General features: G+C 54.4%; 6 protein-coding genes across 6 annotated transcripts; 2 read left to right on the forward strand and 4 right to left on the reverse strand.

The window, feature by feature from the left end:
- Positions 1-1,841: 1,841 nt before the first annotated feature.
- Positions 1,842-3,398, reverse strand: C8A04DRAFT_14696 (putative tRNA-splicing endonuclease subunit tsp-5; the record flags this gene model as incomplete). The annotated part of the gene is made up of 1 exon (XM_062778198.1): positions 1,842-3,398. One exon carries the CDS (start codon positions 3,396-3,398, stop codon positions 1,842-1,844), a length of 1,557 nt encoding a protein of 518 aa, XP_062634060.1.
- Positions 3,399-4,181: 783 nt separating this feature from the next.
- Positions 4,182-5,360, reverse strand: C8A04DRAFT_14690 (uncharacterized protein; the record flags this gene model as incomplete). The annotated part of the gene is made up of 3 exons (XM_062778196.1): positions 4,182-4,629; positions 4,703-5,063; positions 5,138-5,360. The coding sequence occupies 3 exons, from the start codon at positions 5,358-5,360 to the stop codon at positions 4,182-4,184; spliced, it is 1,032 nt and encodes a 343-aa protein (XP_062634061.1).
- Positions 5,361-6,387: 1,027 nt separating this feature from the next.
- On the reverse strand, positions 6,388-7,797 carry C8A04DRAFT_31781 (uncharacterized protein; the record flags this gene model as incomplete). The annotated part of the gene is made up of 1 exon (XM_062781874.1): positions 6,388-7,797. One exon carries the CDS (start codon positions 7,795-7,797, stop codon positions 6,388-6,390), a length of 1,410 nt encoding a protein of 469 aa, XP_062634062.1.
- Positions 7,798-8,606: 809 nt separating this feature from the next.
- On the forward strand, positions 8,607-10,241 carry C8A04DRAFT_31782 (uncharacterized protein; the record flags this gene model as incomplete). The annotated part of the gene is made up of 1 exon (XM_062781875.1): positions 8,607-10,241. One exon carries the CDS (start codon positions 8,607-8,609, stop codon positions 10,239-10,241), a length of 1,635 nt encoding a protein of 544 aa, XP_062634063.1.
- Positions 10,242-12,039: 1,798 nt separating this feature from the next.
- C8A04DRAFT_14725 (uncharacterized protein) lies at positions 12,040-13,462 on the reverse strand (the record flags this gene model as incomplete). Its single annotated transcript, XM_062778210.1, has 3 exons — positions 12,040-12,282; positions 12,341-13,225; positions 13,370-13,462. 3 exons carry the CDS (start codon positions 13,460-13,462, stop codon positions 12,040-12,042), a joined length of 1,221 nt encoding a protein of 406 aa, XP_062634064.1.
- Positions 13,463-15,397: 1,935 nt separating this feature from the next.
- Positions 15,398-15,996, forward strand: C8A04DRAFT_31784 (cyclophilin-like domain-containing protein; the record flags this gene model as incomplete). Its single annotated transcript, XM_062781876.1, has 2 exons — positions 15,398-15,475; positions 15,571-15,996. The coding sequence occupies 2 exons, from the start codon at positions 15,398-15,400 to the stop codon at positions 15,994-15,996; spliced, it is 504 nt and encodes a 167-aa protein (XP_062634065.1).
- Between the last annotated feature and the right edge of the window lie 8 nt (positions 15,997-16,004).

Raw genomic sequence — 16,004 nt, forward strand, 5'->3', positions numbered from 1 at the left:
CTGTTTTTGTTGTTATCAGCTGGTAAGCCCCGCCCCACAGCTTCTACCATGACATGGAGGGAGAAGAAACAGAAGAGACAAGCGCCCAAAGGATTCCACTTCCTTATTTAGTCCGGATGCCTACCGTCCAAATCAAGCATGCAAAGACACACACACACAGACACACAAGAAAATTCAAGACAAGTCGATCATTTAGAGGAGGATCGAGCTGTATGAAACAGGTTGGCGGTTGCATCATTTTGATGCAAGTTTATGGGCGCGACTTGGACAAAGAGGGTAAGGCTTCGGAGCAACGGGCGCCAACAAGCCAGCCAATATACTTGCTCTTTCCCTTTTTAAAGTCCGAACCAACAACGATAAACATGTAGGGTTCTCGGACACTCGACGTTGACTACCTCAAATTGCCCAAGAGACAACTAACTAAACGTTCAAGTTGTCTCGCTCCGCTCAAGCCTCCTCGTATCCCCTAAAACAGTCTTTCGAAAAACCAAGTCTCGGTTTCTTACGGCCGCTGATCAATAATTATGTCACGATGATTTTAAAATAACCGCGCAACCGGTGGGTATCAATCGTATCAGGAACTCTCTCTCCTATGGTGCGTTGAAGGTGGGCGCTGGGTTCGACTTGGACCTCAGGATTGGGTTGCCTGAACTGAAAAAAAAGAACGGCCCACATGCAACTACCCTATTGGACAGCTCGTTCGCAACTCAAACCCCAGCCTAAATCGCGACAAGTCAGAAAAAAAAAAAAAGGTCAAACCTGCCGGTGGTGCGACATTGAGAAGGGACTTTGTTGGTCCTGGCAAATGCCTTTGCAGTTGATGAGAAATCGCAGCTTGTTTTAGTGGCCATGGCATTAAACATTGAGATCTGATCGACAAGGTTTCTTGTTTGTCTCTCTCTTCAAAGCCACCGTATCGAGTTCTCTCTGAGCCTTTTTCACACAATGTGGGATTCGAAGTTGAACAGCAAGGCAACCCTGCAACCTGCAAGTTCCAGAGCTCGCCGCCCGTCGGTTTCTCTGCCGAGTTTTGGAATCGGCCCGGCTGCCCTGCGGCAAACCAACGCCACAAATTCCGCCATGTGATTTATATCAATAAGTCACTTACACGGACAATTCCAAATGAATTGAACCCTTATCGGCATTTGCAAGGCCATACTATCTAACTACTTCGTAAATGTCGGAGTTTCAGAAAACAACTTATTATTGATCGGAAGAACAACCGACAATTTCCGCCGAGTGCACCCAAAAAAATAACGTAAAAATACGTAAGCAAATCGACGTGCCCGTCAAGGTCCCTGTTTATCTTGCTTCCATCCCCAGCCCAAGCTATGCCGTCAACCCCGGTGTCAATGGCGCCTTTTTTATCGCCATTATCCGAGACGCAATGGCCACCGCCAACCAACCTGAAATTTGTACAACTTGGGGCAGATGCATATCTGGTTTGCTGGTTGTGAGCGACGAGAACGATTGACCCAGGTCCTTTTTAATCGATGACAAGGAGTGTAACTTTTTAGGGCGCTTGGGCGCTTGGTTGAAGGTTTAGTTTTTGGTGGGGTCATCCACAGTAATATCGCCAACCAACGGCAATTGGTGTTGATTTGCTTTCCAATGCAACCCCGCGCCAGGCAAAAGTGGAAGTTGATTGCGATGCATCCCATTCAGGATCCCACCGCCAACTGTCCGCCTCGCTATTTACACAGTATTGCTTCTATTTTGTCTAGACGTAGACTCAGCGCAGGGTATCAAGTCTAATTCTGTATCAAACCAGCCCGCTCTCCACAGTCCATAATTCCATCTGCGCATCTCCTCGCCTCCCAGTCGTGTTCATCCCATCTACCCTACCTCCCCCGACCCCGACCCTTTCCTCTCCCACCTCTTCCCCCCCGTCCATTATTCCTCCCCCCACCCTTCCCTCCACCACCACCAGCACCACCACCTTTCCCACCTCCCCTCCTCACCCCATCAAACCTCCCAAACAACTCCTCCCCCACAAACCCCCCCTCCGCAAACCGCATATAATTAATCACCCCATGATCCACAACCGCAATCAACACATTCCTCCGTCCATGTTTCAAGCGCGCATACATCCGGCCCGCACCGCCCGTCGCCCACTCGGGCCGACCGGTATCAGACGGCATGGCGTTGAGTAAAGGGGTGATTTGCGAGAGGGTGGGGACTGATGAGTCCTGGGCGTCGACGACGGCGAGATGGAAGTCGGGTGGGGGGTGCCGGAGTTTGGTCCATTTTTGCGCGGACTTCCAGACGTGGAAGTGGATGGTGAAGGGGGCTTCTTGGGTCGTCGGTTCGGAGGGGGAGGGTGGGAGTGGTGTTGAGGGGGTGTGCCGGGGGAGGAGGGCCATTTGGCGGTAGATGGAGGCGTAGGAACGGTAGAGACCTGGTTGGACGAGTGGGCCGTAGGGGAGATGGGTTGGTGGTGAGGGAGTGGGTTTGGTGAGTAGGGAGGTGAACCACTGCCAGAGGGTCGTCGTGATGGGCGTGGGGATGATGGGTTCTGGTGAGGTTTTGGCGGGAGGCGGCGCGCGGAGGATGTTGTAGCCGCATCGTTTGAGGTTGGAGTAGACCTGGAACTTTTGCAAGCTGATCTTGCCGCGTTCCCCATCGTTCCCAATCAGCAATGCATAAGCCGCCTGTAGACTCAACGGGAACCCCTGTTCGTACTCATCCACCTCTTCTTCTCCTTCCCCCTCTTCCCCAACCTCCTTATCCTTACCCTCCTTAACCGTCCCATCCGGGGGAAATATCTCCCCCAACTCCTTCACCGGCCACCACAAATCCAACGACCCCCGTTCCACCAAATACAACGCCTCCTCGGGCAACAACCAATCCCTCCCCCTAGCCGGCCTATCCTTCGCCTGCCCCGTGACCGCCCTCCCCAACGCCTGACTCGCCACCGACGACCCCTCCAACACCACCACCCTCTCCCTCACAAACCCAAATGGCCTCTTTTCCTCCCCTTCTTTCTCCTTCCCCCGCTCCTCCTCCTCCCGTTCTTGATACCCCTCCCACCAAGCAGGGAAATACCACCCCCTCGCCGCCGCCGCACCACCACCAGGATGCACCCGCGTATAACTCAGCACATCACGCATCGCCCCACGGCTCTGTTCCAGCGCATCGGCCTGTGCACGCGTGCCGTGGGATTCAAAGTCCTTTTCGCCTTTGCGGATAGTTTGGGCGGACACGCCGGCTGTTTTGCGATATTGGAGGGAGGCGGCGAAGGCGAGGAAGTCTTGGGAGGCGGCGTTCTCGTCTTCTTCGAGGAGGTCTGCTTGTTCTTCGGCGGTGGCTTGGGCTTGGGCGGGTGGTGTGGTCGAGGGTGTGGGGGTGGGTGAGGGTGAGGGGGCGAGGGAGGGGTTGTCGTCGTCGTCGAGGGCCATGGTGGACTGCGAGGGGGGGTTGGAAGGGAGGTTTGACGAGGATTGTGTCGCTGTTGCTGGAGTGCGGATTAGAGGCTGGAGAGGCGGTCGCGAGCGGATTCGGCGCCGTGATGGGAGTAAGATAGCTCGATCCCACGCAGGAATTTCATCCGGACGTGCCTTGGGGTAATTGGATCGAATTGGAGGTTTTCGTCGGTGGATATGTTGGCCGGTGCGGTGTGTTGTCAAATGATGGAAGTTCGAGATTGACCGAAGCTTGGCAGAAAATTGGAGGGGCAGCTCTTGGAGAGAGCTCGGCAAGGGTTGGGGTTAGGGTTGTCTCGCGGATCCCAGTCGACCCCCTTACCACTTACACCATCCGTGCGTCAAGCAACCCATTAGATGTCCCTCGATGGTGCGGTTTCGAAGTGGAAGTTCTGTTTACTAGTTTACCTGGGTAAATTTAGGAAAGATCAAGTCATAATCTTTCCCAACTATTTTCAAAATCAGTTTAAGATACCCAGCTTCATAAATTAATTCCGTAATTAAGTACATAAATAGTAAGTCAAGTAAACAGGAAGTAAGAATCATAAACCACCAAGGGTCGGGGTGTTGGACCCCTAGGCCCATTTCATTTCTATTGTCTATGGACGGACCGGCGAATTCAAACTCAGCACTTGAAAGCAGACGATGTTCTTTGACGGAGACACAATTTATTCAGAAATATATGAAAACTTCAACCTAATACGTCAGGTAGTCAACCAGCGGATCCATGTGGCTTGTAAAGCTAAATCCAAGCCATCCCTAGACAAGGATCGACTTCAAACTCTCCGCCGTATCCACTACAGTCTTCCTCCACGGGATATACTCCTCCCCCGTAACCCTAACCGCTTTCGTCCCATCCAACCCCCCCACACTCGGAAACTTATACCCCGGATAATACCCCTCCCCCGGCGTACCCTCCTCAATAATCCCCTTTCTCTCAGGGTACTCCTCCCTCAAGATATCCGCAACCGACTGCGCAGGCGCCCAGTGAGCGGCGGCCAGGAAGCGCTCGCCGTCGGTCTTGTCGCCGTGCTCGATGCCGAAGACGACGAGGCGGGTGATGTCGCGGATGTCGACGTAGGCGCTGGAGGCTTGGATGCCGGATGAGGCGAGGGGCTTGCCGGAGAAGACGTCGGGGATGAGGACGTTGGACATGCTGATTTTGGAGGGGGTGGCGGGGGTTATGAGGGGGGGGCCGGTGACGAAGCTGTTTGGTTCGTGTTAGCTAATTAAGGTACCTAGGGAATTACTTCATATGGATGTGTTAGAGGAAGGCTTACCAAGGGTTGATGGCCGTAAAGGTGAATCCGGGCTTGTGCTCATCACGGAACTTCCAGAACGCCCTCTCGGCGGCAACCTTGCTGGCAGCATAGATGATATGGCCGGGCGTGGATTTGCCGAGTTTAACCACAGCCTCTTCGGCGGCGACATTCCAGTCTGCCTCGGTGTAGGTGTGGGGTTCGGTGTACGGCTGCAGCATGGCCATCACAGACGACATGAGGACAAAGTCCTTGACCTTGGGCTCTTTCAGCGCCGACTCGAGGACCCGGATTGTGCCGTTCGTGGCGCTGTGGATGACGGGTTCCGGGTCGGTCAAGTCGAACGAGACGGGGGAGGCGAGATGGGCCACGGCATCGATTCCTGGATTTTGGGTGTTAGAATTTCAGATCATCTAAGGATTGAGGACCGGATTGACACAATGACACTTGGCTCACCTTTGATAGCTTCATCAAAAGCACCCTCCGCAGTAATGTCGGGCACCACGGCAAACTCGAGCTTGTCTCCATACTGAGCAAGTGCCTCCTTCACCTCGGTGGCAGACCGAAGTGATCGGACGGTACCCCTGACGGAGTGACCAGCCTGGAGAAAGGCTTCGACGGTGCGAGCGGCAATGTAGCCATTGGCTCCAGTAACGAGGACAGTTCTTTTGGTAGCCATTGTGAAGGTGGTGTTATGGGGTGTTTTGTTGATTTTTTGGGGGCCTCTGGTGAGTTAAAGTGGGAAGATGAGATCTAAGTCTTGAAAAAGGGTAGGGAAATGTGGTGGTGGACTGAAGAAAGCGAGTTAATTCATACGATAGCAGGTGGGAGAAAGCAGCGTTTATACATGTCGTGGAGTTGCTGGTGTCACTTACACACGAGGGATTACTGATCAGTGATCAAGAGCCGAGCGCTCAACATCGGTGGCGTTAGTATTGTAGGCACATCCTGGGACCGACTTGATGAGTAAACAGCTTAGTTTTTTATCACCTCATCCAAGGTCTTCACTAACTGTATTTTCCAGTAGAAGCCATGCACGGTTTCAAATAGGCCCCAAGACATTAGCGTAATGTCCATTTTCCAAACATTGCCTCCGAGTTTGGATTACATAGCATGCTTCTCGTTTGGCTTGATGTCTACGTGGTCACAAAGGCGGACTAATCAGCACAAACTCTAGTTTGTGACGCAACTTGATTGCCTTAATTGCTTATTGAACAGGCACTTGGAGAATGTGATGGACTCAGTTGCTACCGGGCGCATCAAGATCGGCATATCCTTACGGGTGTTTGTTGAGTGCGCGCCTCGAGCGTCAGAGGGGGCCAGATTGATGGCCAAAGTATGGTTCGGGGCACCGTCACGGCCATACCACCGGTTCTTTGCTGTTCCATTAGGAATGATTGATCCATGGTGAACACCTATGTGCCAATACAGTGAGTGGGCAGCATCTCTTCCCGCTCTGAGCCAACCCAACGCCCGTTCGTCTTGATTACCTACTGTACCCCCCTTTCCTACGTCATGTAGATGCCCATAGCTCCATGCCGGCCCTGTACAGTAAACAAAACACGCTAAAATTAACGAGACCCATGAGAAAAAACAATTTACAGTAGCAACGCCAACTCATGCTTAAAATAAGTTAAAAAAATAGAAAAGAAAAGTTCAAAACATTCCTTCCTTCGGGACTTTAACAACCGAACCAGCCCCGCGGATCAAACATGCGGCAAAAAACTGGTCCAGTTAACATCCCGATAAACCGACTCCGGGACCACCCGCAAGCTCATAACCGACTCAACCAAAACCGCCATCCTAGCAACCACATACCCCAACACAAACGGCGCATGAATCACCAATTTCGCCCACGGCGGCAGTGCATGCGCAACCTCCAGCAGATGCGTAGCTTCCATATCAAACAAAAGCCGGCCGAGATACGGCGCCAGGTGTGTCCCGACGGGGATGGCGAGCAGGTACAGCACGATGAGGCCAAAGTCCACAGCCGTGGAGACGATCCAGAGCAACCACTCCGTCTGCGAGGGGAAGAAGGTCACCCATGCGAAGCCGATGTGTAAGCCGAAGTAGGCGACTTGGAAGAGGAGGGTGTATAGCATTAATGCCGTGCTGATTCCTTCTTCAGGGAGTACCCTGCTGTTGGCAAGTGTTTTCACAGGGGTAATGCCAGGGGCAATGGGAGGGGCCGTCTGCTTCTTCTTCTCCACAGGTACCACTTGCGGACCGCCGCCAGGGGTTTTCCAACGCCACCATCGTCGTCGTCCTTTCGGAGGAAAAGGGCGAAAGGTAGCATCGAGACCAAACCAAAACGGGGCTATCAAACTCTTCGGGTCCGGCGGCGGCTTGATAAAATCGAGCGGCGTGTGCATATAGCTCGGCGGCAACTTGCTCGCTTTCCCAGCCGCGTCCGCATCACGATCCCGGATATCCGCCATACTAGTATGCATCACAAACGTCCTTTGGGCTTCCGGATCAAGCGGCTTGTAGTACCAAAAGAAGAATGTATGCGCCGTGCAGAGAATATACGCAAGCGTCGTCACCTCCAGCGTGCAGAACCCGAGCCCCGACGCGCCCCGCGCCGCACACGACAGACAGAACCACGCCATCTGCGCCATTGTGACCACGCGCGCGAGGCCGTCGGCCTTGTTCATCGATCGGATGTCCTCGGTTGAGAGGCTGGGCAGCGCGAGGTGCTTGTTAGCCACGAGGTAGGCGAGTTGTTGGCTGTCGACGGGGAAGGGGGGCACGTCGGGCGGGGCTACCACGATGCCGCCCATGTCCGCGAAGAAGGCGTGCCGAATGGTCCATTCGGGGTATCCGAGGCGGGCGAAGGCGCGGGCGGACTGGCGGGCGGAGAGCCATTGTTCGGCGGCGGTGGCGACGAGGACTTCGGGGAAGAAGATGGCGAAGAGCTGCCATTTGAATTTGTTGAAGAGCCACCGGATTCGGTGAGCGCGGATGTGCTGCGGGGGGATGTTGAGGCACAGGGACGTCCAGGTGCAGAGCCAGATGGTGCTGAGGCTGCTGACGAGGATATCGCGCGTTCCGCGAATATCGGCCGATGAGACCCAGCCGTAGACCAAGCCTGTTGGAGGTGGTGGGATGGGTGACATGACGGTGGCCTAGGAGCCTAGGTTGGCCCGGGAGGCTTCCCGAACGGCCGTTTACTCCCCTTTCTCTCCTTTCCTCTGGATTCGAATTTCAGACGGTGTTTAGGTTTCTCTGGATCACGACTTGGCTGAGTTATATTCCATACTTGTCGGCGAAGTGTGCTTGCTTGGCGGGGTCCTTTGGGATTTTAGGCCACCAAGAGACGATGTTGGGCCATTCTGATGGGAACGTAAACTCGACCAGCCGAAAACCGGGGACCACGCCATAACGTATGGACATACTGGCTGGCTGGCTTGCTGGCTTGCTGACAAACTGCTACATCGTAATTAAGCGATCCTCCGTCTGCGATTTGCTCGCGTATGTATGAGCCGCATCAGTCACGATTTGGGGGCGGAGGTTCACAGATTGGGGGAAAACTGAAACCATAAGGCTTTGACATGATGGGTTGGAGGCGCGCCTCGGGCGCTTGCAAGGCAAAGCACGCGGGCTTGTGTGATCCTTCCAACGGCTTTGGACCTAAAAGCGGCTAAATGAACAGGGATGCTTCTGCAGATGGGTTCCATTTGGGTTCCATTCCGCACTGCTCAGCCTCAGCCCACCCAATCCACAACCGTTCTTTCCTGGAGACGACGCAAATGCTGGGCGGGATCAGCCGCTCGGCTGAGACGTTAATGGGGGGGGATTTCCGGCCATGGGGACCCCTCGCCTGTTTTAGATTCCTTTTTTGACTTGTTTCCCCTCGAGCCCCTCTACCTAGGTTGAGGACGCCAACAAGAAACCCACAGCACCTCTGTGTCGCAGTTGAACGCCAATGCCTCCCTCTCATGAGGCCGCTGTGGCCCAAATTGCAAACGTTGTCAAGACCTTTTTCGCCCGGCGCGAGCCGTTTCGAGTTTTTCATGGCTCCACCAACTCGACTCGGCCGGCGCATGGCGCCAAGGTCGTCGATATCAGCCCCCTGAATAACGTCCTCGAGGTCAATGAAGAGACGAAAACCGCCGTGGTGGAACCCAACGTCCCCATGGACAAGCTCGTGCAAGCCACACTCGCCTGTAACCTCGTACCGCCCGTCGTGATGGAGTTTCCCGGTATCACCGTCGGGGGCGGGTTTGCAGGCAGCGCGGGCGAAAGCAGTTCCTTCCGATACGGCTATTTCGACCAGACCGTCCGGTCCGTGGAGCTCGTCCTGGGGACCGGAGATGTAGTGCAGGCTTCGCCTACCGAACGTCCCGATCTCTTCCGGGGCGCTGCCGGCACGGCGGGCACCTTGGGCATCGCTACGAAGCTCGAGCTGAACCTGATCCCGGCCCGGCGTTTTGTCAAACTGGAGTACCACCGGCACAACACCGTCGGAGACACCCTCGCGGCCGTCCGGCGCGCTACAGAAGACCCGTCAAACGACTACGTCGACGGCATCATCTACTCCAAGACGCTCGGCTTGGTGATGACCGGGAAGTTGACGGATGAACTGCCAGGCTCTGCACGACCGCAAACCTTCAGCGGCGCCTGGGACCCCTGGTTCTTCCTCCACGCCAGGAAAAAGGTCGACTCTCTCGACGCCAAACCCAAACCAAACGGCAGCACCACCAACAACAACGGGGAACACCCCGACCCCCCCAGCCCACCAACCGACTACATCCCCCTAGCCGAGTACCTCTTCCGCTACGACCGCGGCGGGTTCTGGGTCGGCGTCCAAGGGTTCACTTACTTCCCCATGGTCCCCTTCAACCGCTTCACCCGCTGGTTCCTCAACGACTTCATGCACACCCGCATGTTATTCCGCGCCCTACACGGGAGCAACATGTCCTTCGGCCAAATGGTCCACGACCTATCCCTCCCCTACGGCACCGCAGAGTCCTTCATCGACTACACCGCCGAGCATCTCGACATCTGGCCGCTTTGGCTCTGTCCCCTGCGCGCCATCGACCGGCCCAGTTTCCACCCTTCGTACTACGGCCCGAGCGATGAAGGGCCGCCACAGCCGATGATCAATATCGGGTTGTGGGGGCCTGCCTCGCAGGACGTGGAAACGTTCATCCAGCAGAACAAGACGCTAGAGAACCGGCTGACGGCGTTGGGGGGGCGTAAGGTGCTGTACTCGCACACGTATTACACTGAGGAGGAGTTTTGGGGGTTGTATGATAAGCCGTGGTATACCGGGCTAAGGGAGAAGTATGGGGCCCAGACGCTGCCGACGCTGTATGAAAAGGTCCATGTGAATGTTGCGAAGGCCGTTACGAAGCAGCGTGGTGATGGAAGTAGCGGGAAAGGGTGGTTTGGGTGGTTGTCTGGCGTTTGGCCCTTCCCGGGCCTGCTTGGTATACGTTCTGCGATTAGGAGTAAGGATTACTTGATCCACCGTCAGCCGGGTTGGACGTATTGGAAGGACACGGAGCTGCGGGTTCGCGCGTTAGCGGGTAGACAAGATGTAGGCAAGGGAACATGAGGTCCGAAACGAACCTGGAATACCCAGGTTTCAACCGCCGTGGCTAGCGGAAGGATCAGGGATTGGTGTTCCAGGTAAGTGCTTGAAGTGGACGTGAAGGTCTGGCGACTTTTTCGATAGTTCATGGTTGGGGTTAGGGTTGCCAATCGGGGAAGCCCCTCATATACCCTGATATATTCTTTCCATATACAGTATTTATCTCAAAGTTACCGTCTAACATGAAGCCAGCCCACATGATACTATCTCTTGGCGACGTGATAAGGCCGTTCCGTGCCTTGAACAAGTGACGACGAGGGCCGTTTAACAAGGCGGACATTCAACCGTAGCGGGCTAACGATATCGAACCCACCCAGAGGCATTTCCGTTTCGATTTACGATGGCTCATTCTTCCACGGCCGGGGGGCGCTCCTCCAAACCCCGGTGCCTGGGGGAGTGGAGGAACGGTTCATCTGGGTGTGATGTTAGTGGGTTAGGGTTATATGAGCTGCTCATACCCCTGTACCACTACATGGCGCCTTCGACCACTCGGCCAAACCTCGAGTTTGGGAGTCGAGCTGGCCCATAAAACCGAGCAGCAGCACGTAAATATGAGGGAATCAAGTAAGGAACTCTGTTTTCTGTGTTTGAATGTATCAGATATATACGTCTAAGCTTTTTTAGGATGTATTTCCCCGGATCTGTCGCGATACCGGCCTTGGAACGTCGTGTTGAGAGCGCAGCACGTTTTCGGATGCAGTTTTGTAATGAAGGGTTAGGGTTGTACGTGTCCTGATCATGGGCCCCTTTTCATACCGGCTTCCACCGTTCTAGTGATATGTAGATGTCGACGAAAGACATCCGGGTTGGACCTGTCATAGCTCCCTTACATCTGCCTCCTCCTGTTTGTTTTCCGGGAGACTTCATGCCCGCAGTAAGCTTACGTTTATCACGGGAGATGGTACGCCTTGGTGACGTTGGGAGAAGTTGGTCAACTTCAACAATATTGTGAGTGGGTATGTAATCATTCAACAAGCCCTCTCGGACTTGCGTGACAGTATTCATTTCAACATTAGCTAGGTAGTCAACATGGACTACGAAGAGCACAGCCAGTCTTCATCCTCCTGCCCCCTTCTTCTAGCCTTTCTACCCTCAGCCAAATCCTACTCATCGCCGATCCGAAGTGCTCACTGGCCACTGTACCCAACCCAAAACTGGAGCAAACCCGCTGCCCTTAAAACGCCAGGCTAAGCATAAAAATCACTTGACCCTGCCTACTTGCCCCTTCCCCCCTTAATCCCTATCCGGTGAGCTGTCCTGCCGTTCGTTTTGACCCACCCCATCACCCCCCGGAAACAATAACCGTGGTTGGTCAGGCTTTGTTCCACCGTATCATATCTATCGTACTCTCATTGGTTTCATCAAGGCTCGGTAAGCTTCCTCCAGCTGCTTCAAGCTTCTCGACATGTCGTCGTTTGCCAGCAAATTCCACGGCTCTCGGTTGTCGCGTGTTACGTCTTGTGGAATGGCGTAGGCAGGCATTTCATGTCGGCCCGTTAACCAGATCGTTTTTGATCTTGCGGGCTGCGTCTCGAGGTCGGAAACGTTGACAGGAGGCGGTGCCCTGTAAGCCGCCAGGCGCCCGCAAGTCGCTTGAGGTTGTTTTCGATATATCGATCGGTGCAAAGCGATGATTCGCTTCGAACCTCTGGATCAACGGTCCGTTTGAAGTTAATCCATCGGTGGTTAAACCATGGCGCCCTCTGTTTCAACGGGTGCCAGGTTCTGTCCCAAGCAGTTCGTCCACCCGCTAAGGCAGGTGTCATTCGATCAGCATTTTCTTGACCCCGCCCACTTCGCACAGGCCAAGGTGTCGAATCGCCTCCCTCTCGGTTGCGAGAATAATAGAACGGTCAGGTAGAACCGGATTGTTTGGGTCGACATGCGAAGCATCCTTTGCCGCCTGTTCGATCGCGTCCATCTCCTCCTTGCAAGCCTGTTGGTCCATGGGGCATACCACGATCGGTTGGCGCAATGTGATATCTCTTGCAGAAGTCATGTGGGCCTTACAGATGTTAGAGTTGGAACGGGGTGCGAAATTACGGACTAGGTAAGAAGCTTACTTTGATGCTGAGAAAGAATTCGACCTTGTACAAGGTAGATGACGTCGTAAAACTCATTACCTCGTACAAGGGAAAGGCAGGTTTACCTCTCTTGATTATGCCGTCGGGATCCCTGAGATCTCGTGCTGGAAGGACTAGTCCCAGGTTCGTAATATATCCTGCCTCGGGCATCTTCGTGCCGACAGCTTGCGTGTGCTTGGCGATCTTGTTGATCTTTTTGGTTGGCTCGTCTCCTTCTGGGTTGAACGTGATCTCCTCCTCAATGGTGAGTGTGAGCTTTTGTATTGTTACTCTTTTCGCCTTGTTGAGGTAATCTGGATTTGGTGAGAGTTTGACATAGACCGTGATGGGGTCTAGGGGTCCGTAACTCCACTTCGGAAGCGATATGCCTAGTGTTACCACATGGTCGGCTGTTGCTGCCCTCGTCTCCGGTCGGTTGTACATGCCGAACGTCGAGAGCGTGTCATACCGTTGGAGTGGAATCGGAAAGGTATACCGGTTCTGCATACTGGACCCTTGTTGGACGGTGACAACTAGCTCGTAGTATGTCTCGGCGATTCGACTCGGTAATTGTATGCTCGCTGGTGGTATGCGGCGGTTTGTCTCTTCGCCGCTGCGCCCGAATGGGATAAAAATCTGGAATGGGAGGTCCATCGCAATCACACTTTCCGCCTCTTTTCCCGAAACACATCGAAAGAGCAGCACCTCTTTCCCCACTAAATCGACCGTCTCCCGTCGGGGCGTCCCAAGATGGCGTTTCGCGACATTCTCCGCAGCTGGGTGTATCGTTTCTCGTCGTTGGAGGCATATTCGTACCATAGACACGTTCACGGGGGCTGAGAAGCCAGCGCCGGGGCGAATTTCGACTTTTCCTACAATCCTGGGCTGTCGTTGACAGAGTCAGCACGGCGCACACAGCAAAACAACATGCGACAGCATAACATATGGCGACTGCTTGTGGAGATAAGATCTGAATTTCCCGTGCACATCTCAACTACATGGGAGAGGGCCTTGGAGGGCGAAACCTACCAAAGTCGCAGAAATGCCAGGGTAGCCCACCAGGAAGCTGCTGTTTGGTGGGCCGGATATCCTCACGGTCGCAGGAGTGTGTAACGTGTTCATGGCCAAGGCAGCGCTTGCGCGGCGATTGTTGGGGGAGGCTGATTCGGAGGGTGCGTTGCGGCAGGATGAGCGCCAGCGGTGGTGGTGGGCAGTGTTGTGGTTGCCTTCGTGGGTTTACCTAGGACAGGCGCAACGGCCTTTGCCGGTCATCGACGGGAGCCCGTTGAGCCGATGTTCGTCTGTTTGGGTTCACGTCGGTTGACCCGGGATGAGGGGCCGCTCGGTGGTGTGCTTCTGGCGCTGTATCGATAAGGTGGTTGGCGCTTGACTGGCGTCGGCATTGGGGTCCGCCGAGGGGCGCCAGGGCAATGCGGGACCTGGGTGGCTTGCGATCGTTGGTGTGCGCTCCCGCTCTGATCCCCGATTGAAGGTCGTTGTCGTCGCAAAAACAAGATCGTTGGCGAGTGGAGGCTTCGCAAACCCGTCTTACGCAGTAGGTTCGGATGGTCGACTGTACCCCGACATTACCTAGCTGCAAGGCAAAGCAGGCTGAGCGCGCAGCTGGGAGGAAGGTTGTGGTTCGGTAACATTAGCTCAAGGGGGGCATGGATGGTGGGGGTGGTTACGAATGGGCCGAATGGAATCGCCTCCCCAGCCGCCGAGGCCTTTCTTCCGTCGGATTCGCTTGTCAGTGCGCACGGGACGGGGGTAATTTGTCGCACTGGGCGAGCCTTTGGATTGTGCACAGAAGCAGAAAAACTTCAACCCCGATCTCGGTGTGATTTGAGAATATCTAGAATGAGAAACGGAAATTCCGCCGGTCCTCGCTGAGCGCACAAGTTGAGTCGTAGCAGGGATTAACTAGTGTGAAAGTCGCCCTTCAACAGCTGGCACCTGGGCACCTACAATAGCTTATGGTTTGAAAGAGCTTCACCCAAAAAGGGCCCAAGTTTCAGTGGCTGACACAGAACACGACCGGGTCCCACTGGGAGGGTTATTCCGGGGCGGAAACCAGGGACGGATTAACTAACGAAAACAAAAGGGTGGCACGGGTATTTCATCTGGTCCAACCTCCCGCTTTCTTGATGCCCCTCGTCAAATACAAAATTACGGCAGCAAATTTGGCTGATTACTGAATTGGAGACAAGGAATAACAAGAGAGCTAAGACACTTTCAATTTCATCAAGTTTTGGCACGAAAATCGGAGGCCGTTGTGAACTGGAAGGAATACCCCAAGCTCTCACGTGCAGTATTTCGGTGCGAAGTTCTCGAAACAGGTAGCAGTGATGCCTGTTGGGAAGCTGCAGGTCATCCCACAACAGCGCGCCAGACCCCTGGCGGGTTGTGGGGCTTGTCTCCCAAAATACCCCGCCAAACGCCCCATATTAATTCATCTAACCAAAGGTCCAGGCCACGACCATCGAACTATGGACACTACCCCCGAATCTTCGCCCGACCAACGGGTCAGCGCTGTGTTCAAGAACTACTATGTATGTGTAAAGTAATGAATTACTTCGAAGTTATAATTTCTCCCAACACCTTTATCTGAGCATCCTGTTTCTGTCTCTCACCTTTTCGTTTGACTTTCGTTGGCTCTTCTTCCAGACCTTTGTTTCGCTTCCCCGCTATCACACTTCCAAACAACACATGATGAGAATAGATGGCCATCTTTACAATGTGATCTTTGCGGTGTGATAGCACGTAGTTTCGGCCAAGTAACAGAATTCAGAGGAACTCCCACACAATGGAACAGGCAAAAAGAGGTAAAATTAGAATACTCTGTACCAACGATCGAATTGTCGACAGAGGAGGATTTCAGGTCAATAGGCCCAGGTAGGGGTGGCCATAGCTCTCAGCCTTGTGGAAACGCCAAGCCTTCGTTGATGTCAGCGGGCTTTGGCGCGGTATTCGGGAAAGTGCTGGCGCGTTTCAGTTTCAATCTAAAAACCATGAACCACCAATAACACAACCACTCTCTTGCTGAGACCGAGCACCATGTCGGTGACGCTGCATACCACCCACGGGGACCTCAAAATTGAGGTCTTTTGTGAAAGTGTCCCTAAAACTGCAGAGGTGAGTTTTGACAACCCGTAGTGGGATAAACCCCCAAAGGGGAGAAAACTCGGGTCAAGGACCACATCGGCTAACACCAACGCCCTGCATTCCAGAACTTCCTCGCTCTCTGTGCATCCTCCTACTATGATGCCTCCCCCTTCCACCGACTGATCCCATCTTTCATGGCCCAAACCGGGGCACCCGCCAACCCTTCCCCACCCGACAACCCCAAAGGCGGGCGGTCCATCTACGGCCCAACCTTTGAGGACGAGATCCGGCCCGGCCTACGGCACCACGAGCGCGGCATTCTCAGTATGGCCAACAAGGGCCCGCACACCAACGGCAGCCAGTTCTTTGTCACATTCGCCGCGGCACCGCATCTCGACGGGCTGAATACCGTGTTTGGGAAGCTGTTGGGGGACGAGAGTCTCGCGACGCTGGCGAAGATTGAGGCGGTCGAGGTGGATCGGAAGAATCGGCCGGTGGAGTCGGTTCGGATTGAGAGGGTTACGGTGCATGCGAATCCGTTGGCGACGTGATGGGACGT

The sequence above is a fragment of the Dichotomopilus funicola genome (assembly GCF_033296635.1).
Source record: "Dichotomopilus funicola strain CBS 141.50 unplaced genomic scaffold C8A04scaffold_72, whole genome shotgun sequence".
NCBI classification, from domain to species: domain Eukaryota; kingdom Fungi; phylum Ascomycota; class Sordariomycetes; order Sordariales; family Chaetomiaceae; genus Dichotomopilus; species Dichotomopilus funicola.